The sequence below is a fragment of the Colletotrichum acutatum genome (assembly GCF_030867785.1).
Source record: "Colletotrichum acutatum strain CBS 112980 chromosome Unknown BDZ83scaffold_8, whole genome shotgun sequence".
NCBI classification, from domain to species: Eukaryota; Fungi; Ascomycota; class Sordariomycetes; order Glomerellales; family Glomerellaceae; genus Colletotrichum; species Colletotrichum acutatum.
Window position 1 is genome coordinate 528,053 of NW_026849002.1, and position 21,543 is coordinate 549,595.

Here is a 21,543-nt window from a genome sequence, read left to right on the forward strand (position 1 = left end):
ACGGATACCAACAGATCTACGATGATCAGACGTGGACAAGTACTGCTCCTCGGTGGGTTTAAGCATACCCTGCAGCGCGCGTGTGCGAAACAGAACATCCGCCCGTGCCGCCCTTCCCCCCCTCACCAATAGAGTCTTATTGCCTGGGCATTGTTTGATCATGGACGATAATGACGAACTCGAAGCAGCCGCGCAACCTATACTACTGGCGGTGCAAACATCGCTGCAAACCATCCCCTATCGGTTCGCGACGTGAGAATGGTGCGACTGCGTTTCCAACCCTGATTCAAGAGAGCGACGCACCGCGTTAATTCGACAAATATTGGTGAAGAACCTGCCTTTGTTCTCCCGCTACCCACCCACACCTACGGGTGATCACTTGACTGATCAACTTGTCCGATGTGCGCCCTGTCGGCTGCCCCAGAGACACAAAGCGATAATGCGACGCCCGTCCACACCCCTACCGGCAACAACAGCAGCAGCAGGATGGATTCGGTCCAGTCCCAGAGGCTTGTGCTGACAGCCCCGTCGTCGGGCCATGGGCGACTAAGGCAGACCCAATCGCCTGTCAGACTTTCTTTTTCCGTTCTTAGCGGTCCATTCTGGCGGGAGGGGCTACCCCCCCAGTTCCACCGGGCTCATGGGTTCTTCTTGGGAGCTTGCCGGTACCCACAGTTCTCGTGTACCCGGTACAAACAGATACTTCGTACCGACTTCATGGGTCGGGCAGAGACAGCCCCGCCCCCCTTTGTCTTGCGCAGCTCTCGACGCACCTTAGATCAAGTAGCGTTGATGAATCGCGCCCGTCAGATCTTTCTATCCGCTGCCTCCAGCACTCCGGTTTCGAATCACTCCATGACAGGCTGCACTGGCTTGAGGGACGGTTCCGACGATGTACCGTCAGGGGATCCTGAGGACTGGCGAGCGAGCGAGCGAGTGGACGAGATTGGGGTTCACTTGGTCCTACCCCTAGTCACGCTAAGGCAAAGGGAACCGGGGGCTTGCGCAAGGACCGGGGGCTGCCGACCATGCAACGCCGCGCCGCCCGCTCCCTAAAGGATACTCCCGTTTCTGCCGTTTTGTTGTACATATCCCGCATATCCATCACCTTCGCCAATACGGATGGCCCTACGGCAATCTATCTCACCGCGACACCAACGCCTTCATGTCTGTGCACCACCTATGGGCAGGTTGCAGAACCACAAAGGGAGGTCTGCTTGATGCAGTAATACGTCCTCTGCTGGGATGCACTTGCATCTGCTCCTAACCCAGTTCGATATCAGCTGCAGCGTCATGTCATTCCTGAGTGGCGCAAGACCAGGTATCTCACCAACACGCATGCTACAACCCTCAGCTTGCCTGTTCGGTCTGGAAATCCGCTTACAGCCAATATTCCAAGAATTTGCCCTGCCTCGCCTGATTTACGGTCCCAGCACGGAACATCATCACGGCGATTTCGGCCTGCAGAAACCGATGACCAGTACCAGACTCACCGTTGACTGAGATAGCAGGGGTTCCACGCCGTCGCATGTAGTATGAACTCCAACACAGGCGATTCAATCGCCAGCCCACGACGGTGGTCTACTGCCTAAGCAGCATTGGCATTACATCAGACACCGCCTCGAAATGTTCCGAGAGGGCTTGGAACTTCCTGTTGTTTAATTCCTCGTCGCTGGTTGTTTAGGCAAGATGTATCGTTTCCTCCAGCATAATTGGGGACAACCTTCCCAGCCCTCCTCCTGGTACGGATGACATTGCTGATCCAGATGCCTCCACAAATTCCGAATTGACCAGTGTCTCGCTAGTATTCTGTATAACTAAGAGCAATTGAAAAAAGAGCTCGACAGCAAATATCTTGCTGACTTTCCTTGCCAGTAGCAAATATTCGCTTCGCTTCAGACGTTTCACGACAAGTCCGTTTGATTGCCGTACCTTTACATCGAAGTGGGCACAGAAATGGACAGGAAAGCTCTAAGTGTGGCTTTAGTACACGATTTTGCCGCATTTGAACGAATCCGCAAAGACACGCATCGGCTCACCGAGAGGATCGAACAACAGCACAGTGACATCGCGCGCGCTGCACAATCAATATCAACGCTAATGTGCGGATTCATAGTATCTGGGACTCAACAAGAGACTGGTCAACCGCGCAGTACATTGCACACTGCTGCGTCCGAGTCTCTCAATTCCGGCTAAACACGATGCTCTCAACTCAATCCGCCTGATACCACGAACTTAGATATTCCATACAGAGACAAAGCTTTATCCACACGTGAAGTGTACAAACCGGCTCACCCATCTCAAGCACGCAATCTGTATCTGTATGCAGGCCGCAGCATTTGGACGATGCTAGGTTTTTCCTGAATTTTTGGTTTTATTTTGCTTACCTGAATTTGCAATTCTCCCAAACCGTATCTGAACCTGATAGTCGCCCACGGGCTGCTAGAGCCTGATCCAAGCGCCATGCTTCATTGCGCTCGTCCATCTCCCGACAGTTACATGGATCTATAATCTTTACCAGGAGCGGTTCTGTTGTCGCTCTTTCCGCGACTTTGCTCAGTCTCACTAGGCGGGGTGAGGCCCGGGCAGCAAGCAAAAAGTGCAAGCAGTTCGCCGCTTTTGAGGAGAGACTGATGGAAAAATATCAGCCGGAAAGTTTTTGAATAGCTCGTTGTGGTAAGATTAGTCTGTGCCGTGGTGAGGCATCCCAAGTGGGACGAGAAGCACCATTTTGAGAGGCGGGCCGGGCCTCGTGGAGCCAAATCGCCCAACTCGCAGTGTCGGGGAAGATGATGGCAGCGCTCGAGGATAGCTTCCGCAGTCTGCACGCCCTGAGATTCGCATGAAAGCGACAGTGTGGCAGGAAATGGTCCCATGTTAGCCACCAGCCCAACTTCGTCGACGCTCGTGCCAGACAAGGTAAGGGAGGCGTGCTGCTAGCTTGTCAGTCCGGTCATCTCGACGGCCTGGTTCACTGTTAGACAACCCATATACGTCCTGCATGTCAGCCAAATGCACGCTTGCCGCCGGCTGGTCCGCGCTCACCCAATGAGTCTACCTCTTTTCCCCCGGGTCTGGCGTTTTGACTTTGCGGTTGGTTGGGCTGACAAGACGTGATGTTGTTGATGGTGCATACCTTTTCCCCAGGCCGGGATCACCTTGAGGTATTGGGCAAAAGGGATTCGTACTTTTTGCAGCGAAGACTCTATCTACATACATTCGAAGCCGTCTCCGGCAAGGACCGGTGGGTAATTATCGCAGCCTGACGATACCCAAGATACCTCAAAAACGGCACGTCAAATCTTTATTAACAGACCCCCAGACAGACCCCCAGACCAACCAGGACAGCCAAGCAGCCAGCCAACCAATCAATTGATGGGCTGACCTTGGGAGTCTTTGAGCCCCGGGTTGGCCTTTTTCTTTTTTTTTTTTTCTCTCTGTCGTTTTTCTTACCCTGTCCATCCAGGCACCTACCTGGCTTCTGGTACCAGTACTTGTCTGGCGAGGAGTAGCATCCAAGCGACTGGGCCGCTATCAACAGGCAATCGTGTTTTAGTGGCGTTGGGGGGGGGGTCTATGATTGTCAAAGGCCATTGGACAGATCGGGGGACATTGAGTTTAGGGACATCACGTGATGGAAAGCGTATGCATGCAGCCGTCGTTCCCGCGACGTTCCCCATTTTTTACCTTCGATTCCCTTGCTCAGGCTCTCCACGGCCCGCCACGACAACCACCCTCGCATTCACGCACTCCTTTTTCAGAGACCTTGACCAGACCAAACCACGCAAACCTCAAATCACTTCACCTCCCACCCCATTGCGTGTGGAACCTCTACCCCTACGGTGCACACTCAACCATTTCAATATCCGTACCTCACATAACCCTCCCCCCTTTCTCCTTACCTTACCTACGACCTTGCCTACCCCTTCATTCCGTCCGAAAAGAAAACCTCGGGGCAAACTCGCTTGGCCGATCGAGCCTCGCCACTTGATCTAGCACCACGGACCTCCTTCGATACAGCACATGGAAAGTTTCCATCCTGGTCCAACTGACCTCCTGGACCTTGACAGCTTTCGCGAGTACCCGGTCCCTGCCCCAGCTTGTTCGGCTTGACTTTTGGACACATTAACGGTGACTAGCCGTGCAATAATGGATGGGGACCATTGTAACCACCCTTTACCCCCCTCTCCGTTCCTTCCAGCGAATGCCGAGTCTTGGGCCCTCACCAGAGGGGTCGGTGGCAAGGCAAGCTACCGACTTGGAGACCAAGGGTGGGATTGGAAGCAAGGGATTTCTGTCCCTGTGCTCTGTGCGCCCCGAGATTAATCAAAGACATTCCCATTATGCGGCGAAAGCATATTACACCTGTAGACACTCAAATGAGCGCCTACGATAGACGCGGCGACGGCGACGGCGACGTGTCATTTGCCTATTCCTTCCTCCCTCAGCATCCGACTGAATCTTGATGGTGCGTGGGGAACAATCCGATCAGCTCTTCTACCGAGACAAGCCGCCCGTTCTAAATTACTTTCAGTGGGGATGGGCGACAAGGAATAATACCCCAAGACTCTGCACAGTTCTCGCTTTCCACCAGGAGACCAGAATGGGAGAAGAAGTGACTTGTCTGCACAGTGCGTACAGATACTTCTGCACATGCTACGACACTGCCGCAGCCCGCCAGCCGGGCAGACCTGGCAAAGGAGCCCAGATCGAATTAGCAGGGAGATTTGACCCGGTCGAGTCAAGCGGCAAAGCCCATGGGGTGGAAATTGCAAACAGCAATAGACTGAGGCTCCGATCGACGGATATCAGACGAAGAAAGAGGGCAAAACCATGGACGAGGGCTGGACGGCAGAATGCGGTGAAAGCTTCATGGTTGAGACGCGTCGTCGAGGAATGAGCTCGAACAGGGCTGTTGCCAGCAAGATTCTGGCCGCCAACCCACCACGGTCGAAAGCTTCGTACAGCCACAACCCTCGCCGGACGTGCTCCCCCCCCCCCCTCTTTGTGCGCCGCCAGGGCTCCTCGCCCAGTTAGCCGTGCTGGCAATTCGAATAGCAGCACGTCAGGCGTGCCAGCCATACCACTGATCGATGGCCCAGGGCCAGGCTACGTGGGCTGGCAGGATGCCAGGAGCTACAACGTCCATGACCATCGCCATGCAGATAGATGCATAGCTGCTGCTTCTGGGTGCCCAGGCACATCAACTGTTTCCCACGGGACCTCGGCCACATGCAGGTTGAGCGGGCGGACAGTGGAGAGTAAGATACCGGCAGCAAGGACCAGGAGACATGGCAGCCCAGAGGCGAAACCATAGGCTAGGATCCATGCCGGATGGACGATTGACGGTTGCTCAACAGACTTCCCGCTGCGCATATAGTCCGTCCCCAACCCTTCCTTGTATCGTCGTCCGGTACGTAAATGAAGCAGACTGGGCCAGCTCCACGTCCAACGGCGGCGATTGTAGTGTATGCTGCGGCACACCATGGCTGAGGTACAGGACGCGCCGCACTAAGGTCGTGCAAGCTAACCAGCCCGTCCGCGGGACGTGTAGTGTATCGAACGGACTGCAATCAGCTTCGGCCCACCAACGATCCGAATGAATACTTTCCCAGCTTTTCCTGGAGCATGACCTTTTCCTGGTTCTGTGTCATACTGTCTCGTTAAAAAGACTGGTCGGCAAGAAGCCTTGTATGAGAGCAGTCGAATCCCTCCAACGGCGGACTGAACACACTCATGGATGGGCACTGATTCGAGGAACGTAGCAGCGTCTCAAGCACGCTACTGCACAAGATTCACATTGCCCACAGAGGACTAGACTGCATATGAGAGTGCTAAGTGAACGGCACACCTGCTACATGAGATGGTGGGGAGAGCTATATGGGGCCCTTGAGCATGGAGGAAAGCAACGAGGATGGGCTGGCTCAGAGGAGGAGGCATATGGATGGTTGGGGCAGGAAAGGCACACTGCACCGCAGCGGCAAAGCAGCGGTGAGCAGAATATCTGACCTGCTCGTTGCGGTTTTGGCACTGACCTATGCTCCGTCCTGGGCGGCTCGGGTCCGTTCATCCCGTACTCGACCCGCCCGTTGTCATTCGCCATCACGTCAATGTGTTGATGTTCAGCCGAGTTTCGGATCGGAGAAGGAAGAGAGAATTCCTTCTTTCTCGGTCGGTCTTCTCGCTGACCTTCACTCTCGATGGTATCCCACTCGATCACGGAATGCAGCTCATGGGCGCAGGCGACGGTTCTGTCATGCGATACCGTGACTGTTGTTGGTCGACAAACGAGGCGGAGATGACCTGTCAGATCTGACAGCTTTGTCGTCGCAAGCCACGCGGCGGCAGCGGCGGCGGCCGGTGGTACAAATGAACTGGGATCCTATGGGAAGAAGATGGGAGCACGTATCAACCAACAACCCATCCGGATACCAAGCACGATTCCGGGATGCACACATCGTGGGCGGCTTCTTTCTGAGAGGTCCCTGACTCTGACTCTTCAAGGTGTGCAATCCATCTCAGCAAGGCAGCCGAAACGGCAAAAAGCAAGCGCTTGGAGAGGGGTCGTGAGGGTTTCTTTTCTTTGGTCTGACTTTCTGACAGTATGGTAGGAGTAGCCGTGAGGGGTTGCTTCTTCTTGCTTCCTTTCCTTCCTTTTCAATTTGGGGGTTTTTTCTGTTGTTTTTTCCCACCATTTTCTCCTCGCATAGTCATACGGGCGACCAGCTCCTCACCCACCATCTTACCTCGTCCCGTCCCCCCGCTTGCTCACCACCCATCGCCAAAAGAAATCGACATGTCTTCCCCCGGCTCGCGTCCGTGGCCGCCGATACCTTGCAGTAGAGTTGCAGACTAACAATAAAAGTTCGCTCCATCCCATCTGAGGTAGCTGTCTATTGGCGATGCATCATGTACAGTACTTTGGTTCTTTTTGGCTCATCTACCTAGGTTCTGGTCACTCACCATCCATCGGCGCCCAGCCCCCAGGCAGCCGGGCATACATACCATGGACCACGTCGCCCTCCCCTTCTTCGACTGGGACATTCACGACGGGCTCCCAAGCTCCTAATCACGCTCTTTCGGGCCAGCTGCATGACAGGTAGCACCCAAGGGGGTGGGCTCGAACCACTAAGACGGCCTCCGAAGATATTCGTGCGACCTTGAGACCTTTGGTGCTGCTGCATGGCCGCTTGGGCCCGTCACCGCCCGCATGGTGCTGCAGTCACAAGCTGCGGACCGATGCGGCCTGCAGCAGGATCGGCGTCGATCCGCTTGTTTTTTTACCACCAAAAAAACCTGTCCACGGCACCTGTCTGTTTCCCAACACCCGGCGGTGGCCCCCCCGTCAGCCCCGGTCGGTCACACACCGTCAAGTCGACCCCGTCACGGTCACGCCCCGTGTTGTCCTCCCCCGGCATTTGTCTCTCGGGCTTCATTCAGAGTTTGTCTTTGCTTTTTCGATCCTTGTTCGGTGGCTGGATACAAATTTTTTTCTTGCGCTGCCGTATCATGTACGGAGCAGGTACTGTGGTATGAACGACCCGTCGGTGCAAGGGAACACATACCTCGTCAGGCATGCTTACGGCCGGTTCTGGGTTGTCACAGCTCTGGTCTCTCTGTGTTGCTTGCAGTGCCGGGTCATGTACCTGTTTGTATGACTCGACGGCGGGCAGGTAACGCTGCTCGGGTTGCGAAGCGATGCGTGTTGGTGTGTGAGTGTGCATGTGTGTGCATGTGTGTGCCCACGCACCATGAACTCACGGAGTACGGAAGAGGAAAATGCTAGTCAAGCCAGGTCCTGCCGTCCAACCTGCCACGCTTGCAGTGGGTATTTCGGACGGGCATCCCATTCCATCCCCCCCTCTCTCTTCCTTGCCGGGCCCGCGGCTGTAACCTGATTTGGGCCCCGGGTGCGTCTTCGCATCCCGCCCGAGGTCGCTTCGGTGGGCTACGAAAGATGCGCCGCAAAAAGGCGGCGGCCCCAGGGTTTCGGCCATGATCCATGGTGGATGCCAATGGATGTACGGCGTGCCATGGCTGTGAGCGCTGACTCCTGACTCCTGGGAGCGAGCCTTGGAAGGGGGAATAACGAGGCAGCCGCAGACGTGCAGGATGACGGTCTCCTTCTTTGCTCCTTCAGAAGGTAAGGAATTCGTAAAGGTAGGGGACTCCAGTTGTCAAGGTTCCACCAAACCCTCCCCCCCCCCCTTTCTCCGGTTCCCCGAGAGACCTGGAGCGCCGCGGCCGCGACCTTCTTGTCAGACGCGGTGCGAGGTAAGGTACCGTTCAAGTTGACTAGGAAGGCAAGGCAAGGCAAAGCCGGGTTGGGATGGGAAGGAAGAGGAAAGGGGGGAACGGGACAGATCTCTATTAGTTCGCCATTCTTCCTTCACCACACTGAGCCCCTTCCCCCTCCGCCCTGGATTCAGGCACTTTGACTGAATTCCTGCCAGAACCGGACGGGGGAGAAGGAATCCACAACGCTGAACCTACCCCGAAATTCTCCACGCCCCCGTGCCATCCCAGTCTCACACATATTTCATCACGTGATGAAGAGGCTGCTGTTAAGCTGTTGAAAGCGGGGGACTTTCCTTGCCTTACCTAAGGCCATGAATCTCAGGTGTCACATTTCCTCGCTGCCCGCCCGTGCCGGGTACGAATACCTACGCTGAGGTCTCCGTACGCAGTACTGCGTACGGATAGGCCCTCTCGTAGCGGTGCCTCCACAATTATCCCATTCCCCGCCCCGGTACTCTTTTTCGTGTGTAGTCCCTTCATCATTCCATTCGGGGACTAAAGTACCTCCCGGCGCCTTTATGTGGACTGGAGACTTTTTTTGGTTTTCCCACCGCCGAGTTTCTTAACCTATCGTGCCTACCTTAGTAGCTAGCACTGGACCCCTTCTTGGCCGGATTATTTCCGCGGACCTGGACCTACCAGTACAGCTACGAAGTGACCGAAAACTCTCCGTGCGAAAAAGGAATAAAAGCAACGTCGAATGGTTGTAGCATCATCGAATTACTGATGATCAAGAAACTCTGACATATTGGTCCTCTATTTTTGCAACGCTTTTGTGAAAGCTGAGTAAGGCACTTGCAGACGACGTATCTTTTTTTTCTATTCTTCTCTTTTCTCCTCCAATCAAAAAGACGAAGAACACCAAAGGAGGGGTTGACAAACGAGAAGAAGACGAAATTTCCGAACCCCAAAGATATCGGTAACCCTGGACATATACCAAGCACCTTACTTTACGGATACACACCGGGACGCCAGCTCGAGATCTGCCCGGGGAAATTACCGCCGACGTTCCGTTCACCGAATATATCCCCGTCGACAACCATGGCTGAGAATGACACTGCCAGCGCCAACAAGGCTTATTTCAAGTACGTACACATTTCACATTTTCACACCCGTTTTATTATAATGTCTTCATAAGGAAGGAAGAACGCAATGACGGGATGATATTGAGTGACTTCCAATATTTGTCTGCTTTCAAACCGTCCCCGGGTTCCTGCAGATGTGCACACATGACAAACACAATCCGCCTCTCGAGACTCTTCACAACTTTTGAGGTGTACTTGCCTCAACCCCTTTTCCCTTTTCCTAAACATCATCTGGACCCTGGTAGAATTACTGGTTCAAATATCTTCCTCCGCCCTTTCCTTTTCGCCTTTCTGAACTGCATTTTCCCATTGAAATTTCGAGCGAATGTAATAAAAATAAAATGGAGAGGCCCATGGAGTTTGACTTACACAAACTAACTCGTTGAGTAGTAAGCTGGCAGCCGAGTACGACGCAAAGTACGAAAAGACCATCCTGCAGCTCGAAAAGGAGATTCGCAAGCGCAAGGACTTTATCGGCGCAGACTGGGTAGTTGATGACGATGATGATGACAGCGAGAGCGAGAGCGCAATACAACCGACGGCGGCGAATGGTCGGTCTGTGAGACTTCTTGATTACGCTTGTGGAACTGGCTTGATATCGAGGGTGAGTTTTTATTTGTCTTTCTTTCCCTGTCATATTTTCTACTTCTGAGGACGATACGATTATGTTACAACCGTCTGTCACCTTTGACATGTTTTCGGATAGCATATCGCCTCCCTCGAGCAAGTACTCGAGAGAGCGTGGATGAGATCTTCTCTCGTCCGTCACGTAAGTTTGTTTGCTCTTGTTTCAGATGTCGTGTACAACATGTTCGTGTTACTTGTTTTTCTTGTCATTTACACATTCTTTGTACGCTTCCTTTTTCATTCTTCCTCCTTTGAGGGGTCTAGCACACTTTCACATGGGGAAAAGGAGATCCGGGCTGTAGACTTATACTTGGGACAAAGTTGACTGACACCAAAAAATAACGACAGGCCCTCGCGCAGTTCACGACGCATTGCGTCGGCATAGACATTTCGGAAAACATGGTGGCGGCCTACAACGCCCGGGCCGAGAACCAGGTACGTTGGAAAGCTGGTACTGATTTTATTTCGTTCGAGGTCGAGGCAGTCAGAACAAGGCGAGAGAGAGATGAGTCCAAAATAGCTCGGTTTCCCCATTCAGACTTCCAGTTGTCGTTCTCTACATACACACCTACTTCTCCTTTTCTTCACCTCCCCTTTGACCAGATATTTCTGCCCACACGCGACGTACAGACCGGGCATCCAAGTGGAAGGTGACAAGAGAGAGAGAGAGAGAGAGAGAGAGAGAGAGAGATATATGGGAGGGCGGAGGGAGAGTTTCGAAAGGAAAGGTGTACACGCACACCAGACACCAGACGCAAAAAATAAAAAAGACGAGACCATGCGGCCAGCCGCTCCTGGACTTGGCTCGACTCCAGACAAGAGCAAGAAAAAGACCGGATCGTTCGCCACACGCGGATACCTGCTCACGGACTCGTTTCGGCAAAGAAGAGAGAGCACAGACAATCTTCTGGGGAAGTGGAAAGGAAGAGGCTTGTCGTGGCGGAGTGTAGAGCAGGGAGGGAAGGGAAAGAAAGTCAAAACCCTCGTCTGAGCGTTTCCGTCGTCGTCGTCGTCGTCGTCGTCCACGATGAATGACGGACGGGTACGTTCTCTCCACGAGTCACTTTTCTTTCTTGCTCTTCCCTCTCACACACCTCATGTTGGTCTCATCTCAGCCCTGCTGACCTTCAGACCTTTTCGAACCCCGCCATGACATGACGTGGACATTTGCCAGGAAAACTCTCGCACTCACTTTTTGCGATTTTCGATTCGCCCCCCCCCCCCCCACTCCCTCTCTAATTGGACAGCCTTAGATCTCTCTCTCACCTCACCCTACCCACCCCTCCCCGGATCTCACAAGAATCTCATCTCATCCCATCTTTTTGATGACAGAGTTGCCGTCTCGGGCGAGCACACCCGCACTTCTATCCTCCCTTCCCCTCTCTCATCTTCCTCCGAGTGCTCGGCCGTAGACCGAACAAGCCTGTGCGGGCTCGGGTTTGTGCGGGCGTCCCGGCGCACGGGGAAGATATTGCGTGACCATCCAAAAAGCCCCTGCGCAAAGTTGCCGCAAAAAGTACATGAGACATGAGACACGGAGAGAACGATGACATGAAAGAGAAAAGACGAAAAGAGGGGGCAAAGAAAAAATCGCGGATAGAAGCGGCAAGCTTCAGCTGACCCCGATGAACTGACATAACCACCCACCACCCTCCAGGGCCTCACCACCGACGAAATGCACGCCTACCAAGGCAACCTCACGGACCCGGCCGATCCGTCTCCCGCGGCTTTCGCTTCCGACGACGGCCGCTTCCGCGACTTTGACGTTGCCGGCGTCGGTCTCGGGTTCCACCACTTCGAGGACCCGGAGCTCTCGGCCCGCCGGCTGGTCGAGCGGCTGCGTCCGGGCGGCGTGTTCATCATTCTCGATTTCCTGCCGCACGAGAAGATGGACCACGCGTTGCCTGCTGCGCATACTGTTATGCATCACGGGTTTTCGGAGGAGAGGATGAGAGCCATCTTTGAGCAGGCTGGGGCGGGAGAGGGGTTTAGGATGGAGGAGCTTGGGAGTGGTGTTGTTTTTGGGGGACATGGGCATGGGCATGGACACGATCATGGGCACGGGCACGAGGGGCATGGTCATGGAGAGGAAAAGGGACATGACCATGGGCATGGCTCGGGGCAGGGGATGAAGAGGCGCGTGTTTCTGGCGCGGGGAACCAAGGCCTAGACATATCAACGAGCTCGAGATGTCATGAAAGTTGTATATTTGAACTCAGGCTTGAACCTTCTTAGTTGACGACGAGCGGAACATGCTTGAAAAAGACCATGCCTCCAGTCTACCTAGACCACCGCGGCCCGCTATTCCTTATCAATGATATCAACAGCAAAAGCACCTCCAAGCAGAATGGCAGGTTCCTCGATGCTGTGGTGCTCGTAACTAAGGTGGTTTCCCAACGTCAGTCTTGGCTAGCTCAACATAGGGATACAACCTTTTGTTATACTCGAGAACTCACCTCAGAGTACCGACACCCCCAGCCTCGAGCAGAAAGGCCGGCCCGTCCTGCAAAGTCTTGCCGGCCCAGCGCATGGCAAAGGCGCGGAGGATGTGGCCGTGGGCAACGACGAGGACGTCCCCGTTGGGCGCGTCCTTGTTGCCGATGACGGGGCTGTGCCACCTGTCGCGGATGTCTTTGATCAGGCGGTCCAGACGTTCCGTCACGTCTTGGGGGCTCCTGCGTAGCAGAGATTAGCTCGGGATGTCTCAGTGTTGAAATTCCACGTTGGCTATTTATGAGATTGTACATCACGTCGTTGACTTATAACCGGTTCCTCGAAGCGGCACTTATCCACCGGTTCTGACCACGTCGATAGCTAGGTCACCGACGATGCGTGTCCTGGGAAACCGTACGACTTGACAAGGCATGGAATGGAAGAAAGTACGTCTGGGGTGGGAGAGAAAAGACTTACTCGCCGCCGGGGCAGCCGTCGCGCCAAATGTCCCAGTTCTCAGAAAGATCCTGCTCCTTGCGGAAGCGGCGGATCTCCGGCGACGTGATGCCCTCGTAGTCGCCGTAGTCCCATTCGCGAATGTCCTCGGTGACCTCGACGCAGGCGTTGCAGTGCGGGCCGTTGCCCTCGATCTCGCCGTGTTCCTTCCAGGGGAGGTTGTCGTTGATGCCGAGGTTTAGCAGTTCAAAGGTGCGCTGGGCGCGTTTGCGAGGGGAGACGTAGCTGATCTGATTTTAGCATAGCCCATGGCCAAGGGGATTTACATAGAGATGGAGGGTGAGTGCTAGTTGACATCATTTGATGGACCTGGATCGTCAAAGTTGTGTTTGAGAGCAGGTCTGAATGCTTGAGACGGAAGTCCTGATCACCCCCCTCACGTGGCTTGACAATTACACGCAACTCACATGTGAGAGATTCGTTTGGGCACAATGAGGCGATCACTCCCAACCAGGGCGCGGCCGGTAGCGCGCACACGCTTCTCGCCATTAGCAGTGAGCGGGATATCGGTGCTGCCGGTATGCCGGCCGTTTAGTGACCATTCCGTCTCGCCGTGGCGGATGACAAAGGCACGGGGAGTCGTCATGGCGGCGGGTGCTACGAAACCGTCTCGCGGAAGCCGACTTGACAGCGGATGTAATCTCGGATTGGGGATGGGTGGGAAATGTTATGCGATCTCTACCGATGTCTAAGTGTTCTTCGGGGTCTAATGGAGGGCGGCGCAGGGACGCCCCCGAGTCAGCTTTTGATCCTGTCACACACAGCAGCAGCAGCGAGATCTTGACGTGTGTATGTGCTTGTGACGTTTAATGCATGAAGAGGGCCCGGAACCTGGAATGGTGGGATGTAAATGAGAGGAAGTTGAGACGGATGGACTTGACGTGACGTTTCTGGGTTTTTCCAAATTTGGCTTTCCAGCCGTCCCGCTCTTCCCGTCTTCGCATCCCATTCTCAGCTCTGCGCATAGCCTTTTGAGATATCGTGTAAATCGTAACGGCGCTTGCCATAATCCTTGACACAGTTCATCAATGGTTTGTTTTCTGCAAGTGCCAACTTTGGCCCATGAGTCCACAGCCCAGGCCAAGATCCAACGAAATCTGCCAAATCAAGCCAAGGCTGTGCGGGGGCGGCAGTGCTGAGTCTCTTGTTCAAAGTCTTTGTCGTATCGTGTGTCCGATGTTCTGATCTCCCCGACAATGACAAGCGAGAAGACAAGCATTTTGCCCCCTCTTACTGGCCCCTGTATCGCATCTTTTCCTAGCCCCAGCCTCGGCCATCGCAACGGTAGCACTTCGTCGCTTCTCGCGTGCACTTGCCGCAGGCTGCGTCCCATCTCCACCCGTCGTCATCCGGCTTTGTGACATCTGTCTGGTTTTATGCGGTCCAGGATAGGTCAGAATGGGGGATGGGTGGAAAATGTGAGAAAGGCTTTTTGGGCTTGTAGTGTAGCAGAGAGGGAGATCCTCCGTAGTAGTGCGCCATGAGAAAGGTTTCAGCAAGGGCTGTAACGAGCAGGGGGGCGCACCAGAACCCCACACGGGCAAGAACTACCTGGTCGTGATCATTTGCTCAAAAGTGAATGTTGCGGCGACTTTCCGTTGCTCGACGGGGAGAGAATAGGCGAGAAACGAGGCAGGGGATTCGATAAGGGTCGTGGCGAATGTGAGGTCAGAAGACCCGAGGAAAGGAGGATGGACGCTGCTCTGGTGTAGGGATGAATGGTGAGGGGAAGGAGAAGAGGAGGGAGAAAGAGAGATGCTCTCACGAAGTTTGTTTCAACGCACCAGTAGAAGTGGGAATGAATAAGCCCATTTGAGGATGCCCTGGGCAGCGGAAAAAAAAGGTAGTTGGGGGTCCTGGGTGGTTCTTACTCGACGTCTCATATCTCTTAACCCTTCTTGCTCGCTTCGGAAGTTCGTAATGGCGCAATCGACAAAAAGGTCAATGTCTCCCACACACTCTTTGCTCGTTTGAATGCCTTTTTGGTTATTTGGCAACTCTTCTCTCTATCTCGAGGGTTGCACGAACTCGCCTCTTATGAGTCTTTTTTTCCTTCCCTCTTAACCTGATTGAATTACCCGCTCAACATCAGTAATGACCCGAAGCGACGACGTCACGCCAACCCCGGCTCTGACAGGACGATTACTAAGAGCGCTGGGGCTCCCGTCGTCTCCTCTTCTTCCTCGGCGCCAACGTCTACAGCGGGGCCTCCTCCGCCGCGGCGTTTCCACTCCCGGCTGGACTGCCACCGAGACTACCGACGACACCGACACCACCGACGCGAACGCGCTGGAGCTCATCGCTTGGCCGTACTCTACTGCGCCCGGCGCCCCCGCTACACACCCGTCAACGCCGACATTGAAGACGACGACTACAACCGATTGCTGTTCTCCTTGTTGCGATTGCGAGTACGATCCCTTTGGGACAACGACCCGCCGGCGGCATTCTCCATCAACGCCGCTCGAGAGACCACAAGGCCACAGGCGAGCTAACTCTCTCGACTCGACGACCACCACTTCTTCGAACGATTCTTCCTCTTCATCTTTCTCGTCGGCATCTTCGCGCTCCCGTTGGAATCCCTTCTCTCCCGCGACCGACGAATTGACCACCGTGAACCGACGATTCAACGGCGTGGATGATAAGAGGAGTAAAAAATCGAGAGAAGTCTGGAGGGAGTATTGGTGAGGCACCTTTGCAGACCCAGCAACAAAGAACCAAAATTTCGACATACAAGAGGGGGATAGACATCAAAAGCAAAGACTGGGCAAATATGAGTGGCTTCACAAAATTTCGCGCTGGCCTCACTGCCGCCGGCTGCGCTGCCATCATCTTCACAGGCGCCACTTATGGCGCAGGCTTGAAGACACAGAAGGAATGGAAAGAGGTAAGGAAGCATATCTAATAGGGGAAACCGCGCGACGAAAAACTAATGAAGTTCTTCCTCGTCAGGAACGACAAAGCTTCTGGGAGTCTCCATACGATGAGCAAATTTCTCTCCTGCAGGGCCAGCGTGGCCGGTTAGTCACAGAGCGCCGCAAGTGGGAAAAAAAGCTCGAGTTTCTGGATGAGAGGATAAAAGAGGGAGAGGCCAAGAAGCCGGAAAGCTAACCACGGACGCCGTCAAAAGTCTAACATGGTGATGTTCGGTTATGGCCAACAAGAGTTCGGCTTCAAGCAGTAGGCACATCCAAGCAGGATAAAGGATGCTGCTTCAAAAGGATCCGCGTGGTTCGAGGCAGAAGACCACGATCGGCGGCGGCGCAAAAGCGACCAGCCCACGCGTAGGGCCCTGATGAGCTCCATGTGTAATTTTGTACAATCAGGTCGATCAAAGGCCATTCGCAAGATGTACACAAATATTAGGAATAATTGTAGCGATCACCACTTTGCGTAATGAACAGCATCCATTACATTCATCAATCCGTCTATCTATGCCCTAAAGTGATTTATCCCTTTGTCACCGGCTCGTTTTGCATGCCTCCCATAACCTCGTTATCGCTCGAAAACGCCAAGTCGATGCCCTTCAAGAGCTTTGAGCAGCTGGATTTTCCTACTCGGTCTTGCCTTCATTATCAATCGTCGGAAGAGGGATGGCCCGGTAGAGACAGATGAGGGCAGAGTGCGACTCGCCGCCACCCGCCAACGCATCGATCTTGTCAGGGGTCACCTCGGACACCTTGTCGTCATTGAACCACCACCAGTTGCCGTCCTCCTCACCCTTCTTACCGGTCTTGGGGTCGACGGGGGCAGTCTTCTTGACATAGGCAGTGTAGTGACCGCTGTCGGCACTTGCTCCCTGATGAGTGACGACGCCACGCAGCTCGTAAATTCCGGACTGGTTGGCGCCTTCGTCCTTGGCCAGGTCCTGGTTGACCAGAGCATAGAGCTCCTTCTTGGCAGCAGTGAGAGCCGCATCCTTCTCGGCTTCGACCTCGGCGTCTGTCTTGAAAGTCTCGGTCATCCCTGTGTCGCCATCAGAAGTGCTGGCCACGGGCTTTCCAGCTCTCTCGGCCTTCTTGTCGTTGGCCTTCTCCAGCGCGGTCTTGCCCTCGGGACCTCCAGATGCCCCAGCAACATCACCTCGGTCGACAGGGTTGATCTTGCGTCTCTTGCGGGCCCGCTCAATATCCTCTTCGTCCTTGCGAATCTCGCGAACCTTGTCGCGCACAGGAATAAGAGCCTTTTTCAGCTCATCGGTGCAGAACTCAACAACGTCAAGTTCGTGGGGGAAAGTGACCTTGCGCATAATCTTGGCCTTCTTCTGCACCTCTCGCTTCCAGAAGAATCGCACAAAGTGGACCGTAAGATATTTGGGAAGCCGTGAAATCTGCGACTTCTTCGTGTAGGTCGTGTCTCTATCCAGAACGGAAGACTTCTTCTCCAACTTCTCGGTCAAAGCAGCCATGATACCGTCGCGAAGGTGATTGATCGAGGCATCAATGTGGCAGTTGAGCTTGAGGAAAGATTCGCTTGACTTGACAGGCTCCTCTCCACCGTCCCTGGCAGCCTGCTCATCGGCCTCGAGAGTTGACTGAAGCTCTCCAGCCATGTACCTGTCAATAAACGAAGAACCCTCAGACTCGGAGAGCTTCTGCTTCAACTGGGAAATGATCTGAGACCAGGCCTCCTCGGCATCCTGCTGGGCATATCCGGCTCCAGTCTTGGACTTCTCGGCGAATTGGGGGTACACCATGCGGAGCGTGCTCAGGAAAGTCAGCGGGGGAATGGCACCCTGTGTTTCCGACATGTTCTTGTAGAGATCGGTAAGTTGAGTAGCGATGTCGGTTGAAGTGAGGCCAAAGCTGCTACCGGCACCACCGCTACCGGACTTGTGCGTGGTCAGGGCCGTCTGGAGTTCAGGGATCGATCGGAGGGTCTGGAGGGTCGAGTTCAGGTAGCAGGTGTTGCCCAGGTTGGTGAGGCCGGCGGGAGTGGCTCCTTCCTGCTGGGCTGCTTCGGCTTCGGTCATGTCCTCGACAAACTTGACTGCCTCCTTGGGTCGAGCGAGATCTGCGTTCTCGCCGGAAGGCTTGCCCATCATCATCAGTGTGGCGCCGGCCTTGAGGCCGAACTTGGCCATATCATCGTCATCCTTGACTTGCTTGCCCTTGACGAGAATCTTTTGTCGCTCGGGTTCAACGCCAGTCAGACTGTAGAGCTGGTACTTGAAGGTTTCACCATTGGACGAGGTATCGATCTCGACTTGGTACTTTGTGCCTTGGTGGCTTACGGTGACTGTTTGACCAGTTAGACAATAGCAGGCAACGCATTGATTGACTAATGCTGCTTACCAGGTATTGACGCCATCGTTGTTTCTGTGGTTGAGGTCGGCCTTGCTGCAAAGTTCTGGAGTAGCTGACTTTTGCAGTGTGTCGGGGGTAAAACCTCGTTGCGAAACGGACTGTTGAAGGACAAGTTTGTTGAAGGCACCAGGCGGGTTGCGTCAGTACCTACCAAGCATGGAACCTTGAGGTGGGCGGGCAGTAAGGGAGGCAAGGTAGTACAAAGGACCACACGGCAAGATAGCGGGGAAGCGGTGTACCTGCAGGGTCCGTTTCAGCTGCCGATTCGCTTATGGCAATATGCCCTTGTCCCTATGACTTCCGCATGCATTCGACAGTCTTCCAGCATCTTCGGGGAGAGGAGTCCTGAGAGAACCTGTCAAGTTCATAGCATAAACACCCTGCACTCCGATGCAGAACAGTTGAATAGGAATACATCACATAGTCTATCGTGGAGCGAAAATGAAGCATGCCTGGTCCCGGGTCGATCATAATTCGGCCTTCAAGCTGCTTAAGTGTGTATACCGTAATATGCATGTAGAGGAAACAAGCGGGGGATCGCCACTAAGGAAAGAGCTCTAAGATCACGTGAGACAGCTTCCGGCTGAATCAGCGAAGTGCGGTGACAGCTACGCATGATGTGGAGCTAAGGTACGGCGGTGCTACCAGCCCCACTACGAAACGTCAGGCTTCCGGCTGAGCCAACCTCACGAGCCCCGCGGTCAACATTCAACTCCAACCTGTCAGCATCACCAAAGGTTGGACGCGGCCACGTCTCGCCATCATGGTTAGTGAATTCTTGTGTTTGGAAGAGCTGTGCCTTTGCTAATGACCGCAAATGTAGTCTCAATCACTGCGACCCTATCTCCAGGCCGTCCGGAGCAGTCTGACGTCCGCCCTGACGCTCTCCAACTTCGCTTCCCAAACTGCCGAACGTCACAATGTCCCTGAGATCGAGGCTCAAACATCGCCCGAAGTCCTCCTAACGCCCCTCACGATTGCCCGAAACGAAAACGAGCGAGTTTTGATCGAACCGAGTATCAATTCCGTGCGGATATCCATCAAGATCAAGCAGGCCGACGAGATCGAGCACATCCTCGTCCATAAGTTCACTCGTTTCCTGACGCAGAGAGCCGAGTCATTTTTCATATTGAGAAGGAAGCCAATCAAGGTACGGGATACACATCACGAAAGCGTTCAGCGGAGCTTCCACGGGCTGCAATGCCACGTGGCTTGCAACTGACAATGCAAACGACGAAACTGACCTATTATCGTACTAGGGATACGACATTTCATTCTTGATTACGAACTTCCACACTGAGGAGATGCTGAAGCATAAGCTGGTCGACTTTATCATCCAATTCATGGAGGAGGTTGATAAGGAGATTTCGGAAATGAAGCTCTTCGTATGTCTCCTCACTCTCGATCCATCTGCCATGGCAGTTTCTAACAGCATACAGTTGAACGCGAGAGCCAGATTTGTTGCCGAATCTTTCCTGACTCCCGTAAGTCATGCTCGCCATTGCAGTGTCAACCGGACACAACTGATGTCCCCTTTAGTTCGATTAAAATACCCTACAACAAGCGTCTCACACGCTAGGAGCTCAACTCCAAATCCGCACAGCCAGAATCGTGTAGTTGGAACGAGGATCTCGCGCCATGTTGAAGCCATGGATCAAAATCATGAGTTGGAGTTGGATGTTGGCTCGAGCGCTCCCGGAAGACCGGGATCCACTATGGTTCCAACCTTGATATTGGTCCGCAAATCCGGGGCCGAGTGGGAACGGCGACATGGAGCCTCCATTTTGATAAACAATTACCGTTATGAACACAACTCTCCCCCCCTCACGTGTTGCATATCGGTGCTGTGTGCACCGAATAACTCTTCTACTCTGCTTACCTTACGAGAGTGTTGAGAAAGTCGGGACGTCCATTCAACCGTTGCGAGATGTAGTGTTACGTTGTCGGATACAACGAAGCCGAATCCAATCTGGAGCGGATGACAGCTGGCAATTGACCTTCAATGCGGAACTAATTTTTGCCATCAGGAAGACCCGACGTTGCCCTGCTCATCATTGTCGCTCCTATGTGATCAAGGTGATGCTGGTCGTTGAGTATAGATTGAATCAGTGGTCCTCTCCCCTGGAGATCCGCATAGCACTTTATACCATTTCATCATAACAATCGTTTTCGCGCATTCAGGCAACCCAGCCTTGCCAGTGTCGCCGTCCCGACTTGCTATGCAACCATCGACCTGATATTCACCTCCACCCCACCAGGCTACGATGGAATACACAACCACCTATTCATCCTGCTGCCTCCTGGGCGTCCTTCTATGCCCTAAATCAAAGGCCTCTTCTTCCTTCACATCCTCCTCTCTCCTCCCATGCTTCTCTCCACCTCGAGTTAAATTTCTTTCCTCTCCTACCACCCACCTCATACACTCAATCAACAATTCATTTCCACTCCATCACAACAATCAATCCGGGTCTCAAGTGCGATATCGTGTTCGAGACTCTACACAGCCTGCAGGCCTGCCGTTTCATCGACCTACGGGCATCGTCGATACAACTGAAAATACCCTCAATTCTCAGCTCTGACTTTTTCAGGCTCACGATACTCGTTCGGCCTCTGGTAAGCCTCCTCTTTCTTTGTTGGCTCTCGACCTTCTTCTCGCTGCGACTCTCATTTTCGGAAGCAACGGCCTGGCATCAATGAGTCTTTTTCACCTTTTTTTGGTTGTGTATCGCCTCACCTTCCCCTCATCCTCCCTCCTTCCGTCCCTTCAGGCTTGCTTGAGAGTGAGGTTATTATTTTCCCATTCCACCACCCAACCCTGATCCCTTTCACCTTTCCACATCTTTCTTTCTGACAACTTTCCATCAACAGATTCCCGTCAGTCACTGTACGGTGATTTCCAACTGCTTTCTTGGGCCGGTCTGCCTTCCAGCAGTAACAGTGAGTTGTTTCCTCCTCTGCATATCCAGCGCATTCCATCATCTCTCAAATCTTTTCTCGTACTTTTTCTTTGGTGATGAGATTCCTTCTGGTCTTTTCTGTGTGTTCCTGAGTGCTCGATTGATCCCGAAGAAGCGACGGAGGCTTGCTCAGATGGAAACGCCCACGCTGTTTCGGAATCCTTGAGAAGTCGCTCTCATCATCGATGAGAAAGACTCACTCGCTTTGCTTCTGCCATTTTCTCTCAGCTTATCAAGTTTACTAGACTTAGTTCTGCATTCCCTACCTTGCGTTTACCACCTCAGTCTCTTCACCTCTTGTGCTCCCGCCTCTTCAAGTCACTT

At 53.7% G+C, this 21,543-nt stretch overlaps 7 protein-coding genes across 7 annotated transcripts; 4 read left to right on the plus strand and 3 right to left on the minus strand.

The window, feature by feature from the left end:
• Positions 1-1,151, plus strand: BDZ83DRAFT_425597 (uncharacterized protein). The gene is made up of 2 exons (XM_060503008.1): positions 1-52; positions 189-1,151. Exon 2 carries the CDS (start codon positions 400-402, stop codon positions 1,054-1,056), a length of 657 nt encoding a protein of 218 aa, XP_060370214.1. The 5' UTR covers positions 1-52; positions 189-399; the 3' UTR covers positions 1,057-1,151.
• An 8,188-nt stretch (positions 1,152-9,339) lies between these two features.
• BDZ83DRAFT_715950 (S-adenosyl-L-methionine-dependent methyltransferase) lies at positions 9,340-12,180 on the plus strand (the record flags this gene model as incomplete). Its single annotated transcript, XM_060511800.1, has 4 exons — positions 9,340-9,383; positions 9,774-9,987; positions 10,359-10,445; positions 11,668-12,180. The coding sequence occupies 4 exons, from the start codon at positions 9,340-9,342 to the stop codon at positions 12,178-12,180; spliced, it is 858 nt and encodes a 285-aa protein (XP_060370215.1).
• A 131-nt stretch (positions 12,181-12,311) lies between these two features.
• BDZ83DRAFT_567326 (phosphoglycerate mutase) lies at positions 12,312-13,545 on the minus strand (the record flags this gene model as incomplete). The annotated part of the gene is made up of 4 exons (XM_060503944.1): positions 12,312-12,390; positions 12,467-12,685; positions 12,921-13,184; positions 13,367-13,545. The coding sequence occupies 4 exons, from the start codon at positions 13,543-13,545 to the stop codon at positions 12,312-12,314; spliced, it is 741 nt and encodes a 246-aa protein (XP_060370216.1).
• Positions 13,546-14,651: 1,106 nt separating this feature from the next.
• Positions 14,652-15,853, minus strand: BDZ83DRAFT_425853 (uncharacterized protein). Its single transcript, XM_060503009.1, has 2 exons — positions 14,744-15,853; positions 14,652-14,662 (listed from the first exon to the last, which is right to left on the minus strand). Exon 1 carries the CDS (start codon positions 15,686-15,688, stop codon positions 15,020-15,022), a length of 669 nt encoding a protein of 222 aa, XP_060370217.1. The 5' UTR covers positions 15,689-15,853; the 3' UTR covers positions 14,652-14,662; positions 14,744-15,019.
• Positions 15,730-16,067, plus strand: BDZ83DRAFT_747789 (uncharacterized protein; the record flags this gene model as incomplete). The annotated part of the gene is made up of 2 exons (XM_060513502.1): positions 15,730-15,843; positions 15,909-16,067. The coding sequence occupies 2 exons, from the start codon at positions 15,730-15,732 to the stop codon at positions 16,065-16,067; spliced, it is 273 nt and encodes a 90-aa protein (XP_060370218.1).
• Positions 16,068-16,366: 299 nt separating this feature from the next.
• BDZ83DRAFT_603356 (ubiquitin carboxyl-terminal hydrolase) lies at positions 16,367-18,513 on the minus strand. Its single transcript, XM_060507220.1, has 2 exons — positions 18,251-18,513; positions 16,367-18,194 (listed from the first exon to the last, which is right to left on the minus strand). The coding sequence occupies exons 1-2, from the start codon at positions 18,264-18,266 to the stop codon at positions 16,510-16,512; spliced, it is 1,701 nt and encodes a 566-aa protein (XP_060370219.1). The 5' UTR covers positions 18,267-18,513; the 3' UTR covers positions 16,367-16,509.
• Positions 18,514-18,535: 22 nt separating this feature from the next.
• Positions 18,536-19,647, plus strand: BDZ83DRAFT_603358 (ARP2/3 complex 20 kDa subunit-like protein). The gene is made up of 2 exons (XM_060507221.1): positions 18,536-19,028; positions 19,086-19,647. The coding sequence occupies exons 1-2, from the start codon at positions 19,026-19,028 to the stop codon at positions 19,482-19,484; spliced, it is 402 nt and encodes a 133-aa protein (XP_060370220.1). The 5' UTR covers positions 18,536-19,025; the 3' UTR covers positions 19,485-19,647.
• Positions 19,648-21,543: the final 1,896 nt, after the last annotated feature.